Source organism: Doryrhamphus excisus, linkage group LG6 (genome assembly GCF_037039965.1).
Source record: "Doryrhamphus excisus strain RoL-2023G ecotype Guam linkage group LG6, RoL_Dexc_Guam_v1.1, whole genome shotgun sequence".
NCBI lineage: Eukaryota > Metazoa > Chordata > Actinopteri > Syngnathiformes > Syngnathidae > Doryrhamphus > Doryrhamphus excisus.
In genome coordinates this window covers 17183272-17206895 of record NC_136362.1, presented here as the reverse complement: position 1 = coordinate 17206895, position 23624 = coordinate 17183272, and the positions used below count along the sequence as shown (strand labels likewise).

Sequence of the window (23624 nt, the reverse complement as noted above, 5' to 3'; positions counted from 1 at the left end):
TCGGCAATATCAGCATTCATAAAAATGTGGTTGTTTGGGAAAAATAAAATATATATTAAGAATATATTTGGATTATAGTTTGGATAAAGGTTGCACTGTACGACTAAACTGATATAGTGGCCATTCATAAAAAGTAACAACACAGTGCTGTCATATTCATCACCCTGGTCAGGGAGATGCAAGCACGAGTGCAATCTGCTCTTGCAGGCAGCACAAATAAAGACACAGAAGAAGGCTCAAAGATGACAGACTGAGTGGTTTTCTCCGCTTTAACAGATACCAATGAGCCAGGCCGCGGAGAAAGCTGGGAGCTTCATTAAGCCTTTAAAACCCTACAGAGTCCTTTAAGTCATCACGTCAGCAGCACTGCCTCCTTGGAGAAGGCCCGAGGTAAGAGTGGAGGGATGCGGTCAAGCTTTTACAGTAATTGAACCATCGTTGTCTTTTTAACATGTCTTGTGTCTACAAGGAATACAGACATTAGTAGCAGACTCACTTTCCTCTCAACCTAATTAATATGAGTGAGACGGCAGCAATTGAAAAGCGGCGTTGCAGCTATCCAATTACCACAATGCAACATTACGTTTCCATGATGCCATTTTGGCCATATTGATTTTGTGTTCATTCCAATTTTGACTGCATCAAATGTCTTAAGGAGACCTATTCTGTGCATCTATTACATGTGGCCAAATGCAAGCACAACCTGCCCAAGGCAATAAAGCAGAAACTTATTGTTTGCAAATATGCATCACAACAACAGCGAGCGAATAGCAACAATGAAAATGAAATATGTTAGGAGAATAGCAAATCACGGTGCAATAAAAAGCATATAAATTTAAAAGATGTAACAAGCAGGTAAAATTAGTGCCGGGCCACGTTTCATCAGATAGCTGTGCTTTTATTAGTTTCACATTAACCATTTCCTCGTGCCAAGTACTGCAAACAACATGGGAATTACCTGAAAAGCGTTTTAGAACTCTCATCTTCTCAGACTTCACAGAAGCAGAGCGATAAAACCAGTGTGGCACTGAACAGGAATTAATAACTGGATAGTTTCTAGGGCTGTTTTCGCCAGTGGTCATTAATTCTCCTCGTAAAAAAGGAGGCCAAACCGTTATAAGAAAGTGCAATTAAAGAGCAAAAGAATCAACTTTAATAAGTGTGAGTAGAGAGCATAATGCAGTGGCTGCGCTAAAGTGGTGGCGTGCCCGGATGAGATGTGTTTGCAAAGCTGAGTAGGCTAATGAATCTAAATTATTTAGCATGCCGCTTTGGCTTGGTAAGGAATTCAAGGTCCTTGCCCTCTTGGGAAACCTGGTGCCAATGTGTGTTAGGGTTCAGTATGCCATTTCCTTTTCTTACAAATCTACACACACACACCCACAGTTACTGCTATGTTTGGGAACAGAGCCATCTAAGCAGTGGACTCTGCTGTTGAAACTCATTACTATGTGACACTGCCCTGTATGCTATTCTATTCACTGCATGGGACATTAAACCACAATTTAGAAGGTAGGAAAATTCAGTTGGATCTAAGGATCTACGGGCTGGTCTATAAAGTATGTTTGCGGTGCACAGCAGACAGAGCTAATAAATACAACATTTACAACATAAATACACCATGGACTATGTTTCTGGACGACATCCATCAGTTTACCATACCGCTTGTCCTCATTAGGGGCACAGCTGAGCTGGAGCCATGCAGTCCATTTTAAGGAGTTGATGGCCATTTATCATTTTTGTGCTATATAACAACATACTAACCACATACTGTACATGCTAAAGAAAAGGTTTCATCTGTTCTGGTTTATAATTAGGTGGATCAATCCCCAAATGAACATAGATACCAGGGTCATGAATGTTAACTATCTACAATTCGGTTCAGAACCATACAAGGAGATAAAACACCCCAACAAAGTATGCATGTATTAATATTGAAACTCGTGTATTAATATTGAAACTCTAATAATGGTGGTTGAGGCACTACAACAGGCGCCTGTGTGGGCAAGCTCTGAGAGGAGCACTCGTCAGCCTGCCAAAGAGGACAGCGGCCCTTTGATTGGGGCGGTAGTCTGTACATGTGCGCGTTTTACTGTTTGTGTGTGTCTACACGGAACGAAAGTGATTTCTTTCATCTGAAAAACAAAAAAAACATGACCTGAACACCCCTCCACCTTTCTTTGAAAACGCAAAGTCAACCTGCCCTCTGCAGACCCCAATGCAATCATATCCTGAACTTAAAAAGTGAAGCACAAAAACAAAAGCTGCACAGTCCTCTTATTGAAACGCATAGCAATACAATACAATAGATACTGGACTTCCTGTATCAAAGATCTCTAAAGACAAGGAGGCCCTCAGTGTGGCCGAGGTCTACAGTTGCAGCAGCTGTGCCTCAGAGTCAGCCAGAAAGTCAGCTGAGGCAGACTGTCTCCACTATCTGGCCTGGTCAACCATTCAAAGGAGGCTAAACATGTGTAAGAACACTCCCTTCATCTCGCTGTACTTCCTGCGCAGTAAACATGCTTGACATTCTAAAGGAGCCAGTGTACATTCCACGCATGCTTCCAACAGGGGCCAGCGACATGCGAAAGAGCACGCTGCATGTCACGAGGGCGTCTGTGAATGTATGAAAGTGCAATTCAATGTCCCTGTGTTGTAGGGCTGAATAAGCATTAAGGCCTTGTGTGCAGAGTGGAGACGCCTTGCTGTTGAATGGGGAGGGGGGGGGAATAGAGGGTTGCTTAGTGAGCACTCAGGTGACCAGAGTTAAGCCATCTCACATGGGACATGTGACGTCGCTCTCAGAGGTGCGTCAGGGTTTTTATTTGTCGGCTGCTATGGCTTGGCTGACTGTGCAGGCCCCCGCCTCCATGCACCTCGATCCACGCTGCATGCACTATGCATGAACCTGCCATAAAACACTATCTACAGTAGATCATCATGCCCCCCTTGCATGAATTTCAAACAGAATACGTGGTGAAATATAGCAGCACTATAGACTGTAAATACTTTGACATTGTAGCTGCATGAGATTGCAGTGTTTCTCTAAGGTTTACAGGTCTGGGTTGGCACAGTGGAGTAATCGTGTGTAATCATGGGCGACTGACGAACACTAGCTCAAACATTTGTCACACATGCAAGCATGCATGTTTAAGGGCTGCAGCTATCGAATATTTTAGTAATCGAGTATTCTACAGGACTTTTTCTCTTTCGTTGCCTTGCCACTTTTCTAGCCTCTTCAATCTTTTGAATAATATCCAAATAATTGTTGCAGCCCTAGCCAACTGTATTGCAATCGCTACCTCAAGTGTTAACAATTTGACCACCAACTTTCATGATAGAAAAAGACTACACGCTCACTCCCTTGAGCAGTTTCACATGCGTCATAAAGGCGTGTGTTTTACTTAATGAAATTGCTCCTCCACACTATGTCTGTCACAATAATGGATATATCAATTTATCGAACGATTAAAAAAAAAAAACGTAATTATAAGCCCTCGATAAATTAAGATATAAGTGTATGCGCGTCTGTGCCATCTGTTAGTCTCTCTATGCTACTCCGGCTGGATGACAAGAGGGGTTACTCTGCATGTGTCTGTGTGCATTGGCTCTATATGAAAGGAACACATCTTCTCAGCTATAAAGCCACTTTGTGCCAGTAGCTACACAAGTGCTAGCAGTTAGCAAGCAGAGGCGAATATGAATGAAGCCACAAAGGCAATAGTTTGTATGCCGAATGCCACAGTTCCGTTGTGGCTGTAGCTTCATCACGACAGTCAACACTTCCTAAAGTTTTTGATTGGCAGAGTAAATATTAAACAAACAACGCAAAATGCACAGTGTTGTATTCAAGCACAAGGTGGAGCCGTAAAGGTGAACTGCACTTTTGGGTGGATTTTGCCAATCATTCACAATCCTGTGAAATAGGAACACATCTTTGTTTCCCTTTTCTGTGCATATTAACACAAGAAAACAAGTTAATTTCATATAGCTTACAGTGGTGTCATTGGGAGACACCTATTTCGACTATGAATACTTCTAAAACAAAACCTCTAATGAATTGAATCGTTTGATATACATGTTGTGATCATGCATTAACATGTACATTGATGATAACATGTAATAGTTGCAGTATCTTGCCGTATTTTGATTATTTTAAACACCACAGAAACTTGTTTTCTCGACGGATCGATACACATAGTTATGCTACCTCTGTGAACAACAACAACAGCGACAACACTTATGATCTCCGCTCTCCTTGGACTGGAGGACAGGCAAAAAATGCTGATGGCAAACGAGAATCTTTGTAGTGAAATCAAGAGCTCGGTATCCTCTCTTCCGTCTGGGAATGACGCTGAGACTAGTGATTACCAAGTATGTCGTGTTCGCTCGCGAGTATCAATGCGCTCTAGGAAAGAAGTTTCAGTAGTGTTTTAAATCATCAAAATATGGCAAGATACTGCAATTATTACATGTTACCATCAGTGTACGTGTTAATGCATGATCACAGCATGTATATTAAACCATGCAACGTTGTTAGTTTTTTTAGAGGGTTTCATAATCGAAATAGGCGTATCCCACTGTAAGCTATCTGAAATTAACTTGTTTTAAAAGGGGAAGAAATATGCGTTCATGTTTTACATAAGGATTGTGAATGAAAAAAGTGCAGTTCCCCTTTAAATGACTTCTATTGTGAGCTAGTTCTATCTAGAAACTAAAATTAAAGAGCCTCACTTGACTTTGTGGGATGGGGTGCCCCCTAATATGCATACACAGTTATACACCGGTAAATTAGAGGATGGTACACTTCTGTGTGCTGACATCACCTGTAAACAAGACAAACAGCTTTGAATTATGCCTCTGGAAGGCTGCCAAAAAGTGGTACAGCCCGGAATACTCATTATGGTGCCCTTCACAACTTTGGATAATGGAAATGCTACAAATGGCATTATTACAAATGGCCTGTCTCCACATGGGAATGTTTTCTTTTCAAAAACGTAAAGTATTCATCGTCTTTCGTGTACTTTATGACTTATGATTTATGTAGTTAACTTGTAATTGAGCCGATTAAATCCAGTATCGGGATCCAGTTCCGATACCACTGTAACTCACTCGGGGTGCTCCAATCACGGTTATATACTGCTGATTCGGATACCCATCGTCCATGAATGAAACCGGCAGATACCAATCACATGGATTAACTGTAAAAAAAAAATTGGCGTAGTTCCACATGAAAGTGAAAAAGAAAGTATTTTAATTGTATCAGTATTGGCAGATGACCAAATTCTGGTGTGAAAAAATCTGGATCGGTGCGTCCCTAAGTTTATTTGTTCGTAACTCAAAGAATTCCCTCTAGGCGCTCCTGAGACATTGTGATCATGACACATGAGGAGTATTCATGCACAGAATGCATCAATGATTGCGAGGCATGATAAAGGAATTTTGACAGCGCTTGCTTCCTGAAATCAAAAGCCATTTTTAACGTTTAAAAATACAGGTCAAGTGACATGTGTATGACTATGCAAAGGCAGGCACGCATGTGACTATCTCCCATAACCTCGTGTTCAGGACAGAAAGCTCGAAAGAGAGCACCCCGCCCACCACCTCCTTTTCACATCCCTAAGCAAGTGGACACATTCGGAAGAGCAAATCTTCTTGAGCAGTGTAGCCCAGTTTGGCAGGAAGTTAGTTAGGTGCTGCAGGCCAGTTGGGCAGGCCCTGCACAGCATCTCAATGACCACAGAGGTCCGACTGAGGGAATTTCAGACCCACGCTGCCCCCACCCCTACTCTCCATCCAACCACAAAGGCATTCAGTCTTTTTATGGGGGATGATAATGGGGCGAAAGCTGGACAGGGCCCCCGTGTCGGAGCACCGTAAGTTGTGGCATTGGCTTTGTGGTGATATCATGCATGTCAATGGGAGAGCAGTGACGCGATCGGAGGGTCGGAAGAATAACACAAACAACAATAAAGCCATTTTAAGGAATGCGTCTGATTGTTACCACTGGAAGTGTTTGGACTGTACACTTGCTAACAACCTGTTACAAGCTCTATAGGAAATGATCTGCAGTGTGAAAAACATAGTACATGAAAAATCTTACCTGCATAGAAACGTAACAGGGAACCCATTTCTGTGTTAAGCCCTTCCTCTTGAACTCTCCAAGGGTCCTTAAATCCAAGCTTAAAGAGAAAGTCATTCTGGATCTGCAGGGGCCTCTCATCTGGGCTAAGCCTCCGGACTGCTTCGCCGTGCAGCTGAACATACAGTGTGGGGATGGACTCGTCGCAGGAACTTCCATCCTGGTCGGAGGTCAGCGCCGATTTGTCAGTACCGCAGTCTGGATCCTGGATGTCAGGTGTGTTACCTCCGGCGCTGTCCCTCGACAAGGAGCCTGCGCTGCTGCTGGTGGGCAGGCCGTTTATCACATCATTTCGACAGACAGTGTCGCACTGCTTGTAGCTGGCACCATTGCTGTGGAGCTGGTTGATGGGATCCAGGCTTGTGTTCGACGCAGGGCAGTCCAACTCCAGCTCATCCGAAGAACTGCCATACAAATCATGGCCCTCTGTGGCACTGTCAAACGATGGGCTGAGGATGGAAGCATCCGTCCCCAGGATCATGTCATCACTGAGGGAGTCCCTGTGCTCGCTGAGTCGGGCCCCTGAGCTCAGGTCATCAAATGCACTGCTCTCCACATCCGAGCCAGAATTGAGCCCGTAGCTGTCCACTCCATTCCTGTGCTCGGACTCATCATCATTAGGGGTATCCACGTTTGAGTTCAAATTTAAATCAGACAGTGAACAAGTTATGTTGTCTTGGGACTCTGACTCTGGGGTGAAAAGTTTTCCATCCTGTTGCTTTTGCCTCTCACCTGCATTCGTCATGAGCAGCAGTCTCATCTTGTCACTAGCGTGACCTCCTAAATCTGTGGCTTCCAGGCCCGACAAGTGGTCGTATTTCATAGTGGGGTCTTCCATGACCTTGCACAGATTGTAATTGTACTCATACTTGACACTGCAGTTGCCATTTTGATCCAGCTTGGGGCCGTCTTTGCTAAAAATGCGCATAACAGAGCTCGACTTGCCGCAGAGTTTGTTCAGGCGAAGGGCGACCTCGCCGGCTGTGGTGTCCACGGTGCAGAGAACCGGCCTGGGATACGAGGACGTCAGTCTGTCGTAGACGTGGATGGCGCCTCGGTGGAGATCGGTTCGAACCCACTCGCGATCAGCCAGTTGTAGCTGCATGTTCTGCCGGTGCTTGAGGAGAGTCTTACGGTCCAGACTCCGTGTGTGCAGAGACGCAGAGGAAAGGGCCGAGCTCATCTTGGCACCACCGCAGGCGGTGGCCGTGACAGCCGAGGAGGCGGCGCTGCTGGACGCAGCTGTGGCGGCGCTGAGGTTCCTCTTCAAGCGCCTGCGTCTTAGCAGCAGGGAGCCGGAGTTGCCGGATAATCCTCGGCCGTTAAACGCCGTGATTCTGCTTGTGGGGGCGGCGTGGGAAAGACCGTTCCCATTCTTCGCGTCTACGGGGGAGGGAGCGAGATGTCCGCCGTCGTCCGCTGGAGTCCGGCGGCCACTGGACACTCCGCTGGGCTTCTTCGTTAACTTGTCGCCATCGTCAGCTGTAGCCTGCACACTTTCCATCTCTGCCAATGAAAAGTGCCCCTCTTGGAATAAATAACGGTGCGCACTTGGTTTCACCGACCGCGTCTACATTTAAAACCCGGAGTAGATTCCCACCAAACGGGCGGTGTTGCTCACTTGTTCCGCTGGTAGTCATTCACCCCTCGCCTTCCTCCGTCGCTACGAGGGAACATTTTTAACCGATTAAAGTCGTTGGGAAAGGAGGAGGCAGGGCGCGTAGAGACATATCAGGGCGGAGACGTGACTGTACGTCCCGCTTGGTCGGAAATACACTGCTCGAATATGCAATGAACGTCGACCGACCTCCTACGCAAACGTCGGCTTAATGTATAATTCATGAGGAAGAGTCAAGATGGCGTTGCCTCACAACAACGCGGTGCATTGTGGGAAATGTATTGCAGCAACTCTGTGAAGTAAAGCTGTGTGGACCGCACATGACTACAACTCCCATCTTAACAATTTATCCTTTATCAGCTTAGGTAGCAGAAGCGGTTAGCGGAAGGGAATCTTGAAAGAGCTTTTATTTAAAGCCTTTGAACGCTGTTCGAAGCGATCAAAGTCAACTCTGCTGATGTGCTGTTTTAAAGACTGCTGTCAGACACCTTTAACTAAGTAGTACCTACTCTGTTATTGCATATCAGTCAAGCCCCAACTTTGCAAATTGCTAATATGTGGTGTCCGCATCAAAAGTATTACAGTCCACTGCCGTCGGTAATCAGTTCGGTGGTATTTCTTTAAGAATCACCAAAGCAAATGCAGTTCGACGCCATTTCGCACTGTCGATGGGTCGTTCGCAAACGATCCTGCAGCATTGTGACTGGAGTTGGCTCTTTTGTCTATTTTTTCTGTTAAGAAGCACATGAAGTGGAAATGTGTGGCACCCTTGACTGGTCTTTGAAGGCTTAGTTTTTTGTACTAAGTATGTTTAACACTTTGATCTTAATTATAAAAAGTATAGCTAACACCAATGAATGAAAGTGGATGCTAATGCAATTAGTCACGATCTAGCCTTCAGCCTGGTTGTGAGGCTAGCCCTACAAGCGCTTTTTCGTTTGTTGTGGACCCACATCCATCTCCCGCAAGTGGTGATACGTAATACTCCAAGCTGCGTCTACATAATCCACCCTCCTTGCCTATTGTAATTCCAGTAACAGTTTACGATCATTTATTAACTTGTGTTCCCTTCGACTGTAAAGGCTTCCGTAGCCACAGAGGGTGCCGCCATCTTGCGCTGAGGTCACGTCATTACGTGTGCTTAAAGGTTATTTTGGAAGGGAAAAAACCGTATCCACTGGATACCAGCATTCACGGAATGGAGCATGCCGTGGACAACTCAAACTCGGATATGTAATTTATCACCCGAAGGAAGAGTGGATAACTCAAGACTCGTGGGACACACAGCTGGTGGTGACACATGAAGGCAGCATGGGCAATATTTACGATAAGTGAGAATCGGTTCTCATCGTTCCCTTTTAAAGGGACGTTCAAACAACTCGTTCGCGAACATCACATCTCAGTATGTGTTAACACTGAGAAAGGGTGGGGAGGGGTTACAAACACTGCAGAGCCGTGAGAACCCGAATGTGATGGAGAGTGAGTCTTAACACAGAGTGGAAAAATGCTGCTTCATAATTTGAGACTGCATGCTGGGACGGTGATGAAAATGAACAGCAGTAAACAAAAGCTAACCTTGGACCTTTTTGTCTAATAGAGATGGACCAGTCTATTTTCTATTATAGATATTTTTTTACATATATATTTTTTATGTAGCAGTGTGATCCATGTTTAGCATATAAATAAATTCAAATAATAATCACATATTTACAGTAGACCCTAAGCAGTAAAACAATGGGTGGAAATAACTGGCTCTTTTTAGGCGGCTGATAAAAAAAAAAACAGACTCCTTAAAAATTGTCGAAATTCCCATTACTTTTTCACACTACAATAGCAGCCGACTGGCGCGAATTCTGTTGTGTTTCCCGCCCTCTAGAGGACTAAAAGGAACTGAAAAGGCTCTGTAGGCCACAGCGACCCCCACAGGCGAGGAGGAGCTTTTATGTCTTATGACGTGTTTGACATAATCAGTGCCTTGATGCTAGACTGATACATACCTATTCCATATTGCAATTATTATTACCTAAACTTTAAATGACACATTAGCAGAGCTGTGTGTTGTATTACATAAAATACCACTTTCGGTGCTTGCAGATACATTTTTAAACAATACAAATGTTCATTAACGCCATGCAATATCAGATCTGTTATTGTTTCTGTGATGCAAATGTATAAAATGGAGAGGCATTCAGAAATGGGATTTTAATTGGCATTGTGTATCCTGTACATGGCATCGTGTATTCCAAAAGTGACAAAAAAAAATTCAAATCTGTCAATATGCCAATTACACCTGAAAAAAAGGTTATTGAGTTAATTTTCCTTTTTCAAAATCAGCGAAAAAGGAAATGCTCATGCACAGTTCGGAAAGCTTGTGTTTTGGTCTGGGTTTACATTTTAGAGTGTTGGACTTCATCAATACAAAAAAAACATTCTTAAAAAGCCCACTCTTCAACATCAGTGAGACTACCTGACCTGGTGAAATTTTGTTCCAATGTGATCGAAATTAATACAACACCCTTGATAATGCATGCAAACCATACAGTTCAAACTTAGTTTTATATGTCATAGTTTTATATATGTTTTTTGTCAGGGTCACCTAACCATCACTGATGAGAAAACATAACATTTTCAGTAATCCAATCAGTAAAATAAAAATAAAACATGAAGTGAGCTTATGAACACTGGAATACTGTCGAGAGAGAGAGAGCGAAAGACCAGTTGTCTTCTTACCAGTGGAGTGCATTATTTTACCTGTGACAAATATTTTTAAAATCGGTATACTAAAATGCAAACTTGTTTATTTACCAGATAGAATTGTGAATATGTCGCCGTGATCTAATTGGCTCAGTGAAGACAAGAGCAGGAAAAGCCATCCTGCTGTGAATAAAAAGAAAAACAATGCAGAAGTGAGGCATTCTGTAGGTAAAACCCTTTCTTCATAACCAAAAATAATATTACTTTAAAAATTAATGTGTGCAATAAAAATGGAGGTTGAGAGGGCTATAGATACTACAGTAATGTTTAAGAAAAAAAAAGATAACACTGTTGAATGTCTTGCTCTCAGAAGTAATTCACATCTCCATTCAAAGTTTCTATTTTAAAAAAAGAAATAATATAAAACATGTCAGCGGCAATTTTTACATAAAATTTACAGTTTTCTGATGCATGAATGAAATTTGGCCAAAAGTGATTTTGAGTTATAAACAATATGTACATGTTGAGAGTGAGGAAAAACACCCTCTTGATTCACAGTAAGCAACTGGATGACAACATTGTCGGTACAGTGAGAATTACACAAATCAGAACATACAGTAATGACTGTTACACAGACCGAACTCCAGAGGGCGCTATAGCATTTGGCAGGGAAAAAAAGTGGCATATACTATTGCACACAGTGACATTACACCCCTAGATGGATGCCTTGGCTGATGAGATGACAAAAGTCCTTCCCTTAGGAGCTCCGCGAGTGATGTCATCATCAAGAAGAGGGATTGTGACACTGTGAGTAAATGTTTTATCAGTCTCTGAAGACAAAAACAAAACTGAGCATCTGCCTGAGAGCTCAGCCCGGAGAACTTTTAGGAAGTGAAGCTAAATCCACCAAACGGGTAAAAAGAGAGGTGCAGTGAATCAACTGGAGTCACCAATATGTGCTACTACAGTAGGTGGGACTAGTAGTGGGGTACCAAGTACCGACTCAGTTGTTTGTGTGTGTGTGTGTGGGGGGAGAGAGAAGGCATTTCTGAAGACATGGCCTTATTCAAGAAAACGGGCACCATTTGACTGTCCAGCACTTAAGGTTCTACAGCACTGCTTGACCATAACAATGGTCTACTATGGTCTGTGGAACCTAAAAAAAAAGACAAAAAGAAAGATTTATAATAAAAACACACTTTATATATTTGTAGTTTAAGCTAGTTTAAGCTTATAACTCAGTCCACCTGAAATTACTTGTCTTATTTTATCTGTAAAAGTGTCATACAATCTTCTATAAGTGCTTGTGTCCCTTTTTTCAGGAGAACTTTAAACATCAAAACCACATCAAATAACTAATTAATTGACTGTTACAGTATTTTCGTTTCCTGAACAAGACACCTGGAATGTACATATAAAAATGTGGAATGTGATATAAAATATGAACTATCCCTCCATCCATTTTTTGTGCAGCTTATCCTGACTAGGGTCACGGGTATGCTGGAGCCTATCCCAGCTGTCTTTGGGCGAGAGGTAGAGTACACTCTGGAATAGTGGATAAAACATTGCCTATTAAAGAGTTTTTTTTATTTCCCAGATATATAATATTTAACCTACTCTGTGGGTTTGCCCACCCCTGATTTAAGGATATTCGGCATCAAGTTCAATCTATTCTGCAGTTAATGGTGCACATTACCTGGTTAAATGACGACTTGACTCGTGCACCGCCATCTCATTGCTCTTGAAATCATTGAGCTCTTTTCGTATAGCCGCCTGCAAATGGAAAAAAAAAAAAACAGGACGGTGAGATTGTTGTTTCCACACATTCAGAATGGACAGTGAGAGAGTAATGTGGTTTGTGGTGATTTAGTCGTATTTAGGCATCATTAACTTTCACCAAATACCAAAACAGCATACACTTTTTTTCAACCCATATATTAATATATATATTAATATATACATATATATTAATATATACATATATACATATATATATATTAATATATACATATATATGTGTATATATATGTATTTTAGGCACGGCGGGCGAGTGGTTAGCGCGCAGAACTCACAGCTAGGAGACCAGGGTTCACTTCCACCCTCTGCCATCTCTGTGTGGAGTTTGTATGTTCTCCCCGTGCATGCGTGGGTTTTCTCCGGGTACTCCGGTTTCCTCCCACATTCCAAAAACATGCTAGGTTAATTGGCGACTCCAAATTGTCCATAGGTATGAATGTGAGTGTGAATGGTTGTTTGTCTATATGTGCCCTGTGATTGGCTGGCGACCAGTCCAGGGTGTACCCCGCCTCTCGCCCCAAGACAGCTGAGATAGGCTCCAGCACCCCCGCGACCCTCGTGAGGAAAAAGCGGTAGAAAATGAATGAATATATTTTTTTACGTGCTTAACTGACAACAGCAGTACAACGTATGTTTCAATAGGGGGCACTAATGTAATTCTACAGCTAGTGTTTTACAGTACAACTTAAAAATAGACCGTTTTATATAGTATCTATTTTCAATCCGCCATAAGCATACACTTTGGGTCATGGTTGTCAAGATGATGTAAAACACAACCCTCTACGACTGTTTCCATTCAATTAGTGACCCTTATCACAGGAGAGTATGCTAATATTCGTATGACTTTATACATTGTTGTTGTATCCATCCTTAGTGCTGGCCTAGCAAGTTTTCCAAACAGGAAGGAAAAACACCAGGAAGTTAAAATAAATAAAAAAGCATAGCAGTGCAGCACTGCATGCGGCTCGTCATCCCGAGGCACCGCTTGTCCGATTACTCTCTTACATAAGGGGAGTTATTGCATAATCAAAACACTGTATCCCCATGATTTCCACCACTGGTCCTCAGGTGTGCTCTTGTGTTCTCATCAGCAAAGCCAAGGAGGCAGCACCCCCGCTACTTTACCCCTTTCACATAAAAAGAAAGTGCAGCAGAGGTGCTCCTGGGCGTTTTACTCCCGAAGGGTGGAGGAAGTGAACACATCTCACTACACTTACGAGCGAGTCGCATGAGGTGAGATGCTCTTGACCTCATTAAAAGATTATTTGAGTTCAGTTAAGTGTAAAATGCTACTGGCCTTGTCAGCTGCTGTAAGACGGGTCCAGGGCTTATCCGCCCGCCGGTCGTAGTCCTGGGCATCTGAGACCTCCACATAATCACTGAATCGGATGAGGATTTTGGCCTGTCTCAGCTGTTCCACGGTGGGCCTCTGGCTCAGCTAGAAAGAACAAAAAGATAAATATTTGTTATAGATCTCCTGATAGATTGGATAGATTGGATGTACCACTAATTTCCGTAGTCAGAGCATAAGCAACCTGTTCACAACCTTCTAAATATGCTTTTTAACATTAGAGTCATCTAGACATTAAATAACACCCCTATAGTCACTTTTACATTAATTTCCCAATATAGAAGAACTAATATAGTAGAGTAAATCATCCATTTAGGCGCACTTGATATCCTTTAATTTTCTCAAAAATCGATGGTGCACCTTATAATCTTGAGTCTTCAACCAGTCATGATGTGCTATATATATCACTATATTGACAGTTACTATGGTACCCATTATGTCATTGTATGGTCATATCACCTCGTCCTTCGGTACGAGGTGCATTATTAAAAAAACAAAAAAAACAACCCTGAACTGTATTATGGAAAGGAGGAAGTGAACAAATGTAACAGTTACTGATTGTAAAAGTACCAGATGTCCATAGGTAGGAATGTGAGTGTGAATGGTTGTTTGTCTATATGTGCCCTGTGATTGGTTGGCGACCAGTCCAGGGTGTACCCCGCCTCTCGCCCGAAGACAGCTGGGATAGGCTCGAGCGACCCTCGTGAGGAAAAGCGGCAGAAAATGAATGAACGATACTATATGCATCAAATGAGTATATGTAAGTACATGCACGTTTGGTAAATAATTCAAAATGAACAGATTGTGGAAGCATGATGAAATATAAAAATATATATAAAATATTTATAAAAATATAAAATACAATACACAACATATTAAAAGGACAGATATAATTGCAATGCAGCATTTGTACGTTTTTTGTTTAGGACAGTAAGCCAGCAAAGGGAAGTTTAATTAAAAGGGACAGGAACTGGCACAGTGGCGCTGCACGGAGTTCAGGGGTTTGTAGCCAACATGCTGTCGCCAGGTGGAAGAACAAACAGTGCCGCTGCATGGGGTTCAGGGGTTTTGTAGCCAAGTCGAAGAACAACAATGACACGGATATCTCATGTGACCTCTCGCCTTGTTCCGTTTGCCGTGTCGGAACTCACCTTTCGAGTCAGCCGTCGCTTTATCTCCCTCTTCTCCTCGACTTCCTCTTGCTCATTGCGGGCTGCAGAGAGGGAGGAGGGTTACAAGATTGTTACAAGCAAAGCATAGACTGTTATGATGTGAATTAGAAGGGAAACAAACACACACTTGGCATAATGTCGCCAATTAGCGGGTGAGGCTAAACTAAACTGAATATGCTTGCTGTGGCTGAGAATAGCTTTCATCATTGGCTGTTTAATAGCATTAGCCATGCGTGTCGGGGGAGAATTATTGCTTTCTTCTTTTCTAGTTTTCTGAGGCCTCGTTGGTGCATGTTTATGATTGCATGATTAACCGATTAGATTAGATTAATTGGTCCCCGAGGGGAAATTCATCATCACTGACTGTACATTACAAAGACAATAAAGCACATCACATATCCAAGAGTTACATATGTATAATCAACATGACGCTAACGAGAACGGCAGTACAGTAACAGGTCAGACAAGTAGATCAGCAGGGCCTGCTATTCAGGGCGACTAAGTTTGCAGGGATCAGACTTTTCTGAAGAAATCTGAACTTAATTGTTCTGCATCTTCGCCCTGAAGGTAGTGAGTGGGATGAAGTATCGGTGCAATGCGTGGGCGATATCCTGTGCTATGCTTAAGACGGACCTATTGTTTAATTCTTTGAGGTTGGGTGTGAGGAGACCAATGATTTCAGCACCTGTGTTTGTGATGTGTTTGAGTTTGGCCCTTTTGGCGACAGAAAGCATAGTATGGTAACATGTGGAACAGTACAGAATGATGGATTGAATCAACTGGAGGTGGGGTAGTAATGGAGTCCTTTAAGTTCGCCAATGGTAGTCTTTGTTGGCTTCTTTTTTTGAATGTCCGTGGTGTGCTGATTAAAGGTGAAATTTGCCGATATTTGAAAGATTGAAACACGCAGACCGCGGGCCAAATGTGGCCCGCAAGACACAAGTTTGAGGCCCCTGCCTTGTTATGAAAGTTTAACGTTTAAAGTTTAAGCGCAAGTTTGATATGGATGCTGTATGGTATCATGTACCCACAAAAAAATATTACGTTTGATTAATGTTCATGTTAAAGGTTAAATAACTGTTAATAGTTATCCTCCCTATCCATGTGGAAGTGGTAAGTTTTTGGCTATTTGAGTTTAAAGGAAATAACTTGAAGGCTACCGTTTAGGTCGCTAGCTCTCTAGTTTGCGAGTTAGCATGTGTCTCAAGACCCTGCAGTTGCGCAATATGTTGTAAATAAAAAGAGTATAAATGCGATTATAGTTGTGTCTACAGGGCTCTAATAATGCTTTGTTAATTTTAATCTGAAAAAAACTAATTTGTCTACCCACCAACTATATGTGGTTTCTTAAGTTTTTATTGTTTGCCGTTTTATTATTATTATTATTATTATATTTATTTATTTATTACTGATTGATTGATTTTCTTTATTCTGGATTTGTTTATTTATTTTTCATCTTATTTTGTGTAGAAAAATAAAAAGTAAGATATTTGAGAACAGTGGAATGTTTTATCAGAGCTTTTCTTGTAGAAAATTGGAACCAAAGCGAAGTTTTTAAAAAAATTTTGTTTTTAATAAATGCATTTTTGGGGGGGGGGGGGGGGGGGGGAACCTGATCAGCCCAGTCTCACCCAGACCCAAGCTCCAGTGGCCCCCAAGTAAATTGAGTTTGAGACCCCTGGTCTACAGTCTTGACTGTTAGGGGGTTGATGATGGTGGATGGCTAGGCTGAGTTGAACAGTGCTTTTTCGTTATATTGACATTTGGACATGATTGTCTGTACATCACTTGGTGAAATGTATGACTGTGTTATGATAGTCCACAGTGTTTTGGTTGTTGAGGTGCTGAAGCAGTCATTGGTTCAAACGCAAATCCCTCCTCATTAAAACTGATACACATGGATGGGGGAGGGAAAACAACTGGGATCCTATCTGCAAAAGTTCCAGCAAAATAAAATACTGTCTAATGCATCTCTCATCAACCTGGCTCCACTGTGACACCACCCAGTTTGATTTAACCTTGTGTGAGTCACGGTGTCACCTTTAAATTCTTCCACTTTTTCCTATGTTGTCTTGCATCCCTGCAGGAAGTGTTGGTAAATCAGACTTTGATGTGAAAGTCACAGAGTCCCCGACAACAGGGCTGCTCCTCTCTGATACTCCAGCTAAGAAAGCAATCTTTGCCACGCATGAAATGGCAGGCTGAGATAGAATAAGATGAGGGATGGATTCCTGCTCACGAACAGGTTCAATTTTATCATCAAAAATCAATAAATAAACTATTATAAAAGGATGGCTTATGGGTTTTGTCATTGCACAATACGCACAAAACTTGTTTATTGTGGACATTCTAAGAGACTAGCTTTAAAATGCAATTTTGCCTCCAAATATATAATTTTTCAAATTTTCTCACAGTTATGTTGATATCGGAACAGATACCAGAAATGCTCCAATTAATTCACCAAGGCATTAATTTACCTAAGGGGTGTTCATTTGATGAGGCTGTTATTTTTTTGTATAAAATGAAAAGAAAAAAAATGGTATACTGCACAAAACACAGCAGTAACAGAACCAATGTTGTAATAGCGATAAGGATCAAACTGGCCAGTCAGCATTAATAGTGTTGACGAGTTCATTGTAAGCAACAGTACAGCAAGTTTCACATTGACAGCCAAGTAGCACAACCATTGTTTTAAAGTGCATTCATCAAAACAGCCTCTGGAGGTTGCTTACAGCCACAACAGTTAATGCTAATGTTTTTGGACCTGATGCTAATTAGACACCCCCATATATTTTTTGTTTTTTTAGAGAGCATAGAAGACTGGCGTTAATTGAAGCATTTACAGTACATATTTTTTCAGACATATTTCTCTATATTGAAATAGTCAAATTCATTCTCACGTTTGAGGATGTTCCTTTGTTCCAGCTCCTCTGCTGTCGGCCTTTGACTCAAGCGCCTGGAGAGAAATACAATAAATATCCAAGGTGAGCGCATTATTAGACATACAAAAAGAAGTCTGTGATGCAATTTGTAGTAGAAAAATAATACAAAAAAATAATAATTTCAGTGTAAAAATTGATAAGACTGGAGGATTAAAATCTTGAACTGACTGAGAGGCAACTGTAATTGAGTTCACACTGTTGACTCTTATTATAGTAACTGTGTCAGCACTACATTGCAATAGACCCGTCAGTGGGCACCAGATCGATGACTGCCACCACCTCATTAAAAATAACAACCATCTGGATGTGCTTAACCTTGGACTATATTCTATGCATGGTTTGTGCCAAGGCCAGCCTTTCCTGTCTTTCCAGGACATGGCCGGTTCTGGAAGAAACAAGATAAATGGGCAGCACTAGTTCAGAATTTAATCCTGGACTGTCACTTTCCTACCCAAAAAGACTGCCAGCAGTCCTGTCCTGACCTCAACCCTACTGAAAACTTGAGGGATCAGCTTGAAGATGCTGTTCACCCTAAAGTGAAACACAATCATGGTGGCTGACTTGCAAAGACTCCTGCTTGAGGAGTGGAATTCCACACTGCAACATCGCTTGTTGTAAAACTGCCAATGTGACGTGGAAATAATAAAGGGGTTTCACTTTAAAGTACATTACATTTTTTGCCTTTTTTTTTTTACAAACTTTGACCTATTAGCTTCATTCAGACACTGCCCGCACCATCTTGTGGTGATATCACATCATTACATACATTTCAATGACAAGATGCAAAGTTAGCAAAATACATCTGCAGCAGTTCCTGGAAGAAAAAAAAGAGCAAATATCCAAATTTTCAGAATTTATGTATGTCTCCAGCTACATATCACATTTAAATTTGAGACTCTACAAATACAGCAAACCACAACATCAGTAAATGTTAAGTACTCCATACTTTTGTCAATTAGAGAGAATGAGAGTCAGTGACAACATCCACAACTGCATGAATACTGGCGTTGACGATGATGCTTAGCCAGAATCCAAGTCTTGCGTTTCTACTCCATAGTCCATATACTGGTTTTAAAATCCACCAAGCGGGTTCCAGCCTAAGCAGAGAAGCCCCAACTTCCCTCTCCGGCTACTTTGTCTAGCTCTTTCTGGTGGTCAGGAAAGTAAATCAACTCGTAAATCCAGAGTTTTGACTTTTGGCTCAGTTCAACCGCTGAGCGTCAAAACAGACTGATGCAGAGTCTGCATCACTGCAGACGCCACACCAAACTGCCTGTCAATCTCGTGTTCCATCCTTCCCTCACTCGTGAACAAGACCGTGTGTTGCTTAAACTCCTCTACTTGGGGTAGGATCTCATTCCCAACCTGGAGATGGCACACACCTTTTCCCAAGTGAGAACCATGGACTTCACCTTGAAAGTTGTAATTCTCATCCCATCTGTTCAGTTACAAACTGATCCAGTGAGAGTTAAGATCATGGCCCGATAAAGCCAGCAGGACCACATCATCTACAAAAAAATAGAGACCCAAACCGGGTAGCCACCAAACCCAGATCCCATCTAAGTCCTGATTGTGGCTGTAAATAGTGTCCATAAAACAGAATCAATGAAAAAAGGGCAGCCTTGGCGGAGTCCAGTCCTCACTGGAAACAAGTCTGACTTATTGTGCAGCACTGCGGACCAGCTCTGGCACTGTTCATACAGTATGCTGGAGGACCCTGGAGGATTCTTCAAGGAACACGGTCGAGAACTGATACCATATGGTGATGAATCTAATGAATTGATTTATTGTCATAGAGTGGAATAGAACCTTGGTACTCATATGAGGACATTGATTCTGGAGAGAATAACATTGTAGAAAGCTAAAATTGTGTGTTTACACCAATTGGGCTCCACTGATTCCAAAGTAATCCCAGTAAACTAATTTTTTCATGTTATGGTAATCAGACTATTCTCACCTAAGGACATCATTTTTTGCAAAAATCACTTCCTGTACAAAGATAAAGTTTAGCAATTATATTTACCCAGTCCTTCTTATCCTTAATATGAAGGAGTACAAAAAATGCAATGGAGACAAAAGCCTGAGTCTCAGGGGGTTAAATATCGCTAATAGAGGGACTACCCAATAGCAGTTGAAATTTCAAGAAAAAGCTCATCTACTTTCAAGGATTAACCAAAACTGCTTCGAAAAAAATACCCAAGTAAACCAGCACCAAAATAAAAAATAAATCTACTTTCCTTGGCATTACAGCCATAAGGTATAGGACAATGTTGTTAACTGAATGCAAAGTGTAAAATGTGCATTGGGTGATGATGATGATGATGCTGCGGAGAGGAAGAGAGCGATTTTGGGGAACGTGATCTGATTGCCGGTATTTTTTCCCTACACGCACATCATCCTGTTCTCTTACCGAGCCTTGTCCTCGAGCGCTAAGTGATCCATTAGGCGATACGTTGACATGTTTGATCCATTCCTCATGTATGATCTCCACACATACACCATAAAACATGTGATTTGTGGACGTTTGTTGGTAAATTTGATTGTGTGGTACGGCATTATGGAGGAGTAAGTGGTGATTCAGTGAGTGATGGAGGCAGGGAGGGAGGGAGGAAGGAAGAAAGATGAGTGAGTGTATGAGCAGAGAGAAGACGAGCAAAAAGGAAAAGGAGAGGAGGGGTGGTGCATTGCCAAAATTAGGTCAGCACCATTTTAAGAGCTTCATTTTGTGGAGATGAAGACATTATCCTTATCAGATATTAAAGCGGAAACATAAAAGGGTATAACAAAGTGTTAGAGTGCAGGGAAAAAAGGCTCATATTTCCATCAGCTTTCTAGAGGCTGACAGGAGTGAGTGAGTTTCCAAAATGCCAATGTTGCCTTACAACACCATCATCATCATCATCATCATCATGTGTGATTCACCTTGTGAGTTTGGTGCCGATCTGCTGCCTGGACTCCAGCCTCTCCTCGTCCGTCTGCACTGGCAGGATATTCTTCTCCTCCAACTCCCTCTTTGATGGACGGTTGCTTAGTTTGATGGCGAGAGAGTCTTTACGAAGCACCTTCTGAGCCAGCGTGCCTGGAAAACACGGCATGACGGATAGTGGCGTCAACTGTCAATACAAACGCTTACTTTGTCAAGGACAGTTCAATCTTTTGGAGGCACCACCAAAAATATTGCTGTAAAAAGAAAACGCTTACTACAACTGCACTGAATAATTGATAAATAAATAACTTGCATGAGTGTTAAATGTTTTATACAAAGTCCAGCAGTGTTGTAGCACTTCTATACAACAGTGTTGTTTTTCCTTACCCTAAAAAGGTGGTGTCCACTCTACTAGTATATGCAGTGTCTCAAATAAAGAAGGGCCACACCGCAAAGAAATGCCTCCTTTTTACCCCTCAGAAAAAAAGGAAGTGGTAACTGCATTATCTCAGTTTAAATATTAAATATACATATCAAAGACTTTTTGAGGGGCGGCACGTCGGTCTAGTGGTTAGCGCGCAGACCTCACAGCTAGGAAACCAGGGTTCAATTCCACCCTCGGCCATCTCTGTGTGGAGTTTGCATGTTCTCCCCGTGTATGCGTGGGTTTTCTCCGGGTACTCCGGTTTCCTCCCACATTCCAAAAACATGCTAAGTAAATTGGTGACTCCAAATTGTCCATAGGTATGAATGTGAGTGTGAATGGTTGTTTGCCTATATGTGTCCTGTGATTGGCTGGCGACCGGTCCGGGGTGTACCCCACCTCTCGCCCAAGGACAGCTGGGATAGGTCCAGCACCCCCGCGACCCTCGTGAGGAAAAGCGGTAGAAAATGAATGAATGAAAGACTTTTTGAAGTTTTGCTCTGTGTGTGCAAAGCGGCTCCACCTTTTGGATGTCTTATTGAGTTGTATTGTGTGGTTGAGTTTTTTGTTGTAATGTCTACTTTGTGTGATGGGACCAATTTTAAACAAATAAACCTAAATAGTAACACTGATTACTACTAAACAGTCTTTAAAGGAACCACAAAGCAGTTGCATCAAACACGAAACTAAAAACCACAATCAGTGCCTTAAATAGAAAAATCATGAAAACCAAGTTAAAAAACAAACAAACAAAAAACATGTTATGCGGGACATGACATACAGCGCTGGTTATACAATGGGGGGTGGGGGTAAGGTGTCTTCCCGTGTTGCATTTTGAGGGTATTTGCCATATTTTACACAAATCGTGTAAGGTATCCAATGGGAGCACAGTAGAAGAAACAACGTGTTTATTCTAGTTTGAGGGTGCTGTGAATTGCTGGCCAATATAGGATACTGCTGTGAAAGCCAATATTGTGCATCCCTACCTCCTTGTAGCCTGCCTATGTTGTCGTTTAGCAACATTTTTTATTTATAATCATCATTTTTATTTGGTTTAAACTACACCTCAACATGGTATTATATTATATATATTATATGCTACATTTAGCTGCATAGGACTTCAAAACATGTGATATAAGCTTTTATTGCGGAAATAGGAAATATAATAATAATAATATAATAGGTGAGATCTGGAAAATAAGTCATATTCACAGCCTAGTATTAAACTGATTTTTGGGTTTTGTTAACATTAACCTTAAAAAAAAAAGCCAACCTGAACTCAGATGGGGGGAAAAACAGCACAAACTGCATCTAATACACACGAGGCTCGACACACTTGAGCAGTTTTGCCAAGGAGAGCCAATGTAGCGGAAATTTGTTTCTGTGCAGCTCTGGACACCCTTCTGTGAGGCTAATTTTGGTCCCTGCATTGAAGGTCAAACCATGAATGTGTCCTTGGCTGTGATAATAGAAGCCCTGACAATCTCAGTTGAGTAAATAAACTAAAACTGTTTTGTGTTCAGCAAGAGAAACATGAAATATCTGATAATCCCGCTTGATTGCTGGCCTGACTCCGTATTCACTTACTTGTAAATATAGAGTCGTCGTCTTCATCGTCGTCGTCATCATCTACGTCGTCCTCATCCTTATACATGCTGGGCAAATCCTCATAGTCCGACTCGTTGGGCATGTTCTCCTTATCGTCTTCATAGTCGATAATCACAGATGGCACTTCTCTTCTGTCCAGAGGAGAACACTGGCTGCCACCGTGTAACACAGAACTAAAAGAATAAAAGAGAAACTTTAAATCTATAGAATGATAAATCAAGCCTTAACCAAGGTTAAGGAATCGTGATCATAATCAATATATCAATTCATCACGTAATTTTGCTGGTCTCGATACATGGACATGTGCATGCCTGATTGTTTTCCTCCTCATGTTCTCTACCAAACAGGCTACATAACTAAAGGTAATAAGTGTGCACTCGCTAGCTGTGCGTGTCGAGTGCTACACGAACAAATACTTTGTGTCTGTTTTGTATAAAACGTGATGTGATGTCAATTACTGTTCAGCTAAAATTGTTAATGAATGACTAGGGGGGAAAAAGAAAGCTATATTTTATTTCCTACTTTCTCGTGCACTCCAAATCATTCTTCAATAAATAAGAAATATATATTGTACAGAGTCTCTCTCAAATTCTTACATTTTCATGGTAAAATAAATGCCTCAGCTATAATTAAAAGAATTTATGGTAATCCTACTGAGTAGCAAACGACAACAATGACAACAGAACGCCGATTTCCACCAAGGTCAAAACCACTTTTAAAATAAACATCAAATTATTCACTGGAAATATCTATTGCGTGAATTTGCCATAAACCATGGTGGAGGTGTGTAATAATATGATATGATAATAAAATATGAATATGATATTTTTTCAATTAAAATAAAGCAGATAGCAAAATCATCATTGACTTGCATAGTCCCATCTTATCCATCCCATTGATTAATGGCTTTGCTCTCTTCAGAGCTTCTTATGATACCCGGCCATTACATA

At 41.7% G+C, this 23624-nt stretch overlaps 2 protein-coding genes across 3 annotated transcripts in view; both read right to left on the bottom strand.

Moving 5' to 3' along the window:
• The window catches only part of phlpp1 (PH domain and leucine rich repeat protein phosphatase 1), a 48398-nt gene extending 40347 nt beyond the window's left edge, over window positions 1–8051 (bottom strand). Inside the window, exons 1-2 of the mRNA XM_058066233.2 lie at window positions 7764–8051; window positions 6104–7648 (exon numbers count right to left, since the gene is read on the bottom strand). Coding sequence (XP_057922216.2) covers window positions 6104–7648; window positions 7764–7782 — 1564 coding nt within the window. The 5' untranslated portion in view covers window positions 7783–8051. The remainder of the gene's footprint in view (window positions 1–6103; window positions 7649–7763) is intronic.
• A 1896-nt stretch (window positions 8052–9947) lies between these two features.
• LOC131125085 (phosphatase and actin regulator 1-like) overlaps window positions 9948–23624 on the bottom strand; it is a 41049-nt gene continuing 27372 nt past the window's right edge. For both annotated transcript variants that reach the window (XM_058066243.2, XM_058066242.2), the window contains exons 6-12: window positions 22654–22847; window positions 20639–20795; window positions 17675–17730; window positions 14754–14815; window positions 13549–13689; window positions 12151–12227; window positions 9948–11610 (exon numbers count right to left, since the gene is read on the bottom strand). In XM_058066243.2, coding sequence (XP_057922226.2) covers window positions 11595–11610; window positions 12151–12227; window positions 13549–13689; window positions 14754–14815; window positions 17675–17730; window positions 20639–20795; window positions 22654–22847 — 703 coding nt within the window. In that variant the 3' untranslated portion in view covers window positions 9948–11594. The remainder of the gene's footprint in view (window positions 11611–12150; window positions 12228–13548; window positions 13690–14753; window positions 14816–17674; window positions 17731–20638; window positions 20796–22653; window positions 22848–23624) is intronic.